Source organism: Hirundo rustica, unplaced genomic scaffold (assembly GCF_015227805.2).
Source record: "Hirundo rustica isolate bHirRus1 unplaced genomic scaffold, bHirRus1.pri.v3 scaffold_185_arrow_ctg1, whole genome shotgun sequence".
Lineage (NCBI taxonomy): Eukaryota > Metazoa > Chordata > Aves > Passeriformes > Hirundinidae > Hirundo > Hirundo rustica.
The window spans coordinates 61,116-67,087 of NW_026690256.1; the positions used below are offsets into that span (position 1 = coordinate 61,116).

At 55.2% G+C, this 5,972-nt stretch overlaps 1 protein-coding gene across 1 annotated transcript; it reads left to right on the forward strand.

Annotated features, from left to right (window-relative positions):
- Positions 1-1,480: 1,480 nt before the first annotated feature.
- Positions 1,481-4,154, forward strand: LOC120747741 (olfactory receptor 14I1-like). Its single transcript, XM_040053779.2, has 2 exons — positions 1,481-1,572; positions 3,166-4,154. Exon 2 carries the CDS (start codon positions 3,189-3,191, stop codon positions 4,152-4,154), a length of 966 nt encoding a protein of 321 aa, XP_039909713.1. The 5' UTR covers positions 1,481-1,572; positions 3,166-3,188.
- The last annotated feature ends 1,818 nt before the right edge of the window (positions 4,155-5,972 follow it).

The window sequence follows — 5,972 nt, forward strand, 5'->3', positions numbered from 1 at the left end:
GGAAAACTTCCTAATGAATGGCACTAGACCAGAGGGAACTCAAGGCAGAGCCATGGTTTGTCAGGACTTGCTTGATCTTGATGAGCCCTGTGGTGGATTTGGTGTTGAACCCTGGAACCTCAGGGCCTGAGAGGAGATTGCACAAATCTTTCCAGGAGTCAAAGTCAGAGGAAAACCCCAAAGTGTCTCAAAGCAGTAATGGGTCCCACTAAGGTCCATCCTGAACACAAGGACTCCTCATAGACTCCTTGGAGGAGAGAAGTGGAGGCCTGGATTGCACAAAAACCTCTCAGAGACTCAGTGGCAAAAAAGAAGTACTTAAATTAATCCTGAGTATCTCAAAGCATTAATGAGCCCCACTGAGTGTTGTTACAGGCTAAGAATCTCAAGGGATTAATTAAAGCAGATAATTGGAGGCCGTGATTGCACAAACCTCTCACACTCAGTGTCATAAAAAAGTTCCTTAAAAATCCTGAGTATCCTGAAGTATTAATGAGCCTCACTGAGTATTTTTACTGACCAAGAATCCCAAGGGACATGTAAAAGTAGATAATTTGGGCCATGATTGCACCATCTTTCTCACAGAGTCAGTTTGAAAAGGGAAACACCAAGTACCTTAAAACAACTCAAGTACCTTGAAGCATTAATGAGCCCCACTGAGTGTTGCTCCTCACAAAGCCTCTCAAGGGACTAATTAAAGCAGATAATTGGAGGCCATGATTGCACAAACCTCTCAGAGACTCCAAGGCAAAAGCAAAACCCAAAGTCCTTTGAAGAACCTGCAGTCCCTGGGAGCATTCAGGAGCCCCCCAGGGCCATTGCTGACCAGGGCTCCCCAGGGACTCCTTCCAGCAGATCCTTGAGGCCACTGGGATGTGAGGGGGATGCTGAGGGCAGCACAAGGGGCTGACAGTGCCCAGCCTTGCTGGGGCTGTGCCAGGAGGCCCCAGGGCCTCAGGACAAGGTGTCTCCTCACAGCCCTTGGTGGCACAGAGGCTGCTGTGCCCCAGGACACCAAGACTTGGCTTCTCTTTGTCCCCACCTGTCATCACTGCCTCCAGTTCTCTGCTCTGCCTGGGGCCTGGGGACACTTTCTCTGTCCTGTCCCTCAGTGGGACCCATTAAAACTTCAAGAAACTTTGGAGCTGGATTCTGACTTGGAATTCTTGAGAGGTTTCTTCAGCTCCCTCTCAGGGACTGATGTTCAGGGCCCCAGCACAAAGCCCCAAGAGGGTCATTAAAGTCCTTGTGCTGTGTCTGTGCTGCTGAGCTGGGCCGGGCTCCTGGCACAGAGGCAGCTCCTGGCAAGGGCAGCGCTGCAGAGAGACAGCTCTGCCCAGGAGCAGCTCCTGAGCACAGCCCAGCAGGGCTGGGGCACTGCCTGCAGCCACCCCGGGCACAGCACACAGGCACAGAGAGCTTCAGTCACTCAGGGCTGGGAAGGAGCTGAGAAGTGACTGCGGGAGAATCACTCCCAGCCCTTGACACAGGAACCTCTGGCTGCAGGACAAGGCAGCTGCAGCTCCTGCAGGGTTCTCCTAAAGCTGGAACATCCCAATGCCTACAGACTCTGTGAGTACATTCTCTGATTATCTCTTGTGGTGAGCAGTTAGAGGTGCCCAGGGCTGTTGTGCAGAGCAGGGTCCTGCAGCCCAGGGCGCTGTGCTGGGGCAGGGACTCTGCTGCCTGCCAGGGACATCTCTCAGCCAGCCCTGGGAGCTGCTCCCAGCACTGGGGGACAAGATCTGTGTGGAAGCAGATGGCTGGTAAGGTGTGGAAGTGTTCTCCTTGTGTGCTGAGGATGCTGCATTGTTCAGGACTGCTCCCAGCATGTCATTTAACTGTAGAATATTTCCAAGCAGATTATACAAGGAGCACAGCAAGGCAGGGGCTACATAAAAAGAAATTTCTGCTTTTTTAATCTACTGCTCTGTGTTGCTTGGATGGAAAATTGCACATAGGTATTCATCTCTCAGTTCAGGCTGAGAAAAATCAAACAATATTCTCTCAGACCTTAATAAACCAGGCAGTGACAGAAATCAGCAGAGGGTTCCTTGCAGGCAGCATCAGTGTCGCTTTTCCAGCCTCCTCACGGTTGCTCTGATGTTGCCATCAGATCCTGCAGAGCCAGAGGCTGCCCCTGGGCAGTGCCTGAGCTGGGAGGGCTCTGCAGGGCAGAGCTGAGCCCCCAGGGCTGGGCTGGGCTCTGGCAGCACTGGCAGGGCCCAGCCCTGGGCACAGGGAAGCAGCTGCAGGCAGGGACAGCTCCAGGCAGCAGAGCCCTGAGCAGGCAGTGGAGGGAAAGTGCCACCAAGCTGTGCTGGGATATTGAAAGTCCTCTCCAGACCAAACTATTCCATGATTACTTTATTTACAGATCCCTATGCCAAGACACTGCAAATGGTGCATCCTAGCTCCCTCTGCTCCAAGGAGCTCTGGGCAGGGCAGGCTGGAGGCTGGGAATGAGCTGACTCTCCTCCAGCAGTGCCATGGACAGGACCCTGGGTGTGTCCTGGGGATGCCATCCAAGCTGTGAGCTGCCTCCAGGGGACACTGGGGACAGGAGTGTCCTTGGCCAGGAGTGGGTCTGAGACTCTGAGAAAGGCTGAGCCAGTTTGCTCTGCTGTGGCTCCCTCTGCTCTCAGCTGTGTCAGGCTGATTTTCAGGGGAACACAGGGACTGCCCTGGATCTCAGAAAGGGCAGCTGGGGACAGATGGAGTGACAGAGCAGCTCCCCTCACCCTTCACTGAGTTACAGCCAATGCTCTTGCCTTGCACAGTTCTCTCTGATCTCCCTGGGCACAGCAGGAAACCCTCTCCAACTGCCTTTGGCCATCACCGTTCCTTAGCCCTGGCACAGGAGATGCTGCCAAGCTCCTCTGCCTCAGGAGCAGTTTGGGCTGATGAAGTCCAAGCCCAGGACTGGCCCCTGCCCCTGTTCCCATGACCCCAGTGCTGCAGAGCAGAGCTGACCCCTCGGTGTCCATGGGCAGAGCCCCTGCTCATCACAGCAACGGGCCCAGATCCCAGCAGAGCTCCAGGCACGGGACTGAAGGATGAGCTCTGAGAAAAGGAAAATTGAGTGGCACAGAGCATCAGGGGCAGGGCTGGGAGAAAGTGTTTGGGCATTGCCCACCAAATCCCCTCTCTTTCCTCCTTCAACAGGACTCCATGGCCAGAGTGAAGAAATGTCTAACAGCAGCAGCTCCATCAGCCACTTCCTCCTGCTGGCATTGGCAGACACGCGGCAGCTGCAGCTCCTGCACTTCTGCCTCTTCCTGGGCATCTCCCTGGCTGCCCTCCTGGCCAACGGCCTCATCATCAGCGCCGTAGCCTGCGGCCACCTCCTGCACACGCCCATGTTCTTCTTCCTGCTCAACCTGGCCCTCACCGACCTGGGCTCCATCTGCACCACTGTGCCCAAAGCCATGCACAATTCCCTCTGGGACACCAGGAACATCTCCTATGCAGGATGTGCTGCTCAGCTCTTTTTCTTTTCCTTCTTTATCACAGAAGAGCTTGTCCTCCTGACCATCATGTGCTATGACCGCTATGTGTCCATCTGCAAACCCCTGCACTACAGGACCCTCCTGGGCAGCAGAGCTTGTGCCCACATGGCAGCAGCTGCCTGGGCCAGTGCCTTTCTCTATTCACTGCTGCACACAGCCAATACATTTTCCCTGGCCCTGTGCCATGGCAATGTCCTGGGCCAGTTCTTCTGTGAAATCCCACAGATTCTCAAACTCTCCTGTTCCAAGTCCTACCTCAGGGAACTTGGGCTTCTGGCTGTTAGTGCCTGTTTGGCATTTGGTTGTTTTGTGTTCATTGTTTTCTCCTATGTGCAGATCTTCAGGGCTGTGCTGAGGATCCCTTCTGAGCAGGGACGGCACAAAGCCTTTTACACCTGCCTCCCTCACCTGGCCGTGGTCTCCCTGTTCCTCAGCACTGTCATGTTTGCCTACCTGAAGCCTCCCTCCATCTCCTCCTCATCCCTGGATCTGGCCCTGTCAGTTCTGTACTCGGTGGTACCTCCAGCCCTGAACCCCCTCATCTACAGCCTGAGGAACCAGGAGCTCAAGGCTGCAGTGTGGAGACTGATGACTGGGTGGTTTCAAAAACATTTAGCTGCTTGCCAACTTCTGCAAATCACTTGAAATAAAAGCAATTTTTGATATTTGTTGTTGGTTTATTTTGGAGGTTCTATTCCTTTGGTTTTCTTTTATAATATTGTCCAAAAAGAAATATTATTGTTTGTGGTATTTCTTATTTTGTTTCTCTCCATCTTCACTGTGGACAGCGACTGTGTCAATGAGGGGCTGCGCTCTTGGTGGCTTTAAAGGAACTCAAGGATCTCCCAGCCAAGTTTTCTGCAGAGATCCCCCTTTTGTTCCCTTCTCTGCAGCTGCAGCAGCAATGTCTGTGTGCAGAGCTGGGGGCAGATCAGTGCTGGCACAGCAGCTGTGCCCAGGAGCAGCAGCACTTGGTGTTGCCAGTGCTGCTCCCGTGCCCCTGCCCCGCTGCCCTCCTGGCCCTGGTGTTGCTGTAGGGCCTGAGTGCTCTCGGGGCCGGGCACAGTGCTGGGGGTGGCAGTGCCGGGGCTGCAGCAGGGACAGGCCATGGGCACTGCTGGGGCAGCGCTGACGCCTCAGGGCAGGGCCTGGGGGCTCCAGGCTCCTTGCCCAGGCTCTCTCCAGAACACGCCCAGGCCAATGCTCAGCAGAGAAAAGCCCCGTGAGCAGCCCCAGGGTGGCCGTGGGCAGGCTGGGGGCAAACAGCATGGCTGGGGCTCTGCAAGGTCCCTGGGGGAGATGGGAAGGAGCAGCAGAGCAGGGGCTGATCCATCCCCACTGCGCTGGACACCCCAGGGCAGCGTCCCAGAGCGTCCTCATGCACCTGCCAACAACATCCCCCCTCTGCAGCCCTGGCCTCTCCCCCAGCTCACACAGGTGCCGCATCCTTGCAGGCACAGACACGGCAGCACTGGCTCAGGAGCCCCTGTTTGCACTGCCCAGAGCACATGTGAGCACCTCCATGGTGTTGGTGTGGGGAGATGAACCTGAGTGAGCACAAATGCCATCATCAGCCCCTGGTGCCAGGAAGGGCCGGGGGACAGCAGGGAAACCACTCAGGTTTGTGGTGGCCTTCGAAGTCAGCCAGAAAGTTTGTTCCCATGAGCTGTGAGTTTCCTGTGCCACTGTAGATGTTGTTGCTCAGAGTCAGGGCTGCCTGGCAGCCAGCCCCAAACTGCCCTGAGCATTTTCTTTGCCACACCTTGGCCTTCTTTACCCTTCCTGCTACAAATTTCTTAATTTTGCCCTTCCCTGTTCCCTCCCCTGCAAACAGCCCATCCCTGGTTGCCCATTCCTCTCTAGTCCCATGCCCCATTTCAGTTCCTGAGTTAGCACCATGGGAACGTCCCCTGGGGAGCAAGATCATCCTCCAAGCACTTCAGGAATTGTCTGCAGGCTCCTGCAGGACTGACAGGATGGGCTTTGGGACTGTGAGGAGAAGCTGAGGGACCTGGGCTGCTGGATCTTGTGAAGAGGAGGCCCAGGGCTCATCCTGCAACTGCTGCAAGGGTGGTTTCAGAGAATCACAGAATCAGCCAGGTTGGAAAATACCTTGGATATCATCAAGTCCAACCTGTGCTCTGACATCACCTTGTCTCCCCTGAGCCTCCTCTTCTCCAGGATAAACAGCCCCAGCTCCCTCAACCTCGCCTCACAGGACTTGTGTTCCAGACAGCTCACCAGCCTTGTTGCCCTTCTCTAGACACACTCCCACCCCTCCATGTCTTTCTTAAATTGGGGAGCCCAGAACTGGACACTGCCCAAGCAGTGCCAAGCACAGGCGAAGAATCACTGCCCTGCTCCTGCTGGCCACCCTGTTCCTGATCCATAGGAGTACCAGGTGTTGGATGACAGAAATAGTGGTGAGGGGTGGGGACAAAGTCTGATTTATCATCAGCCATG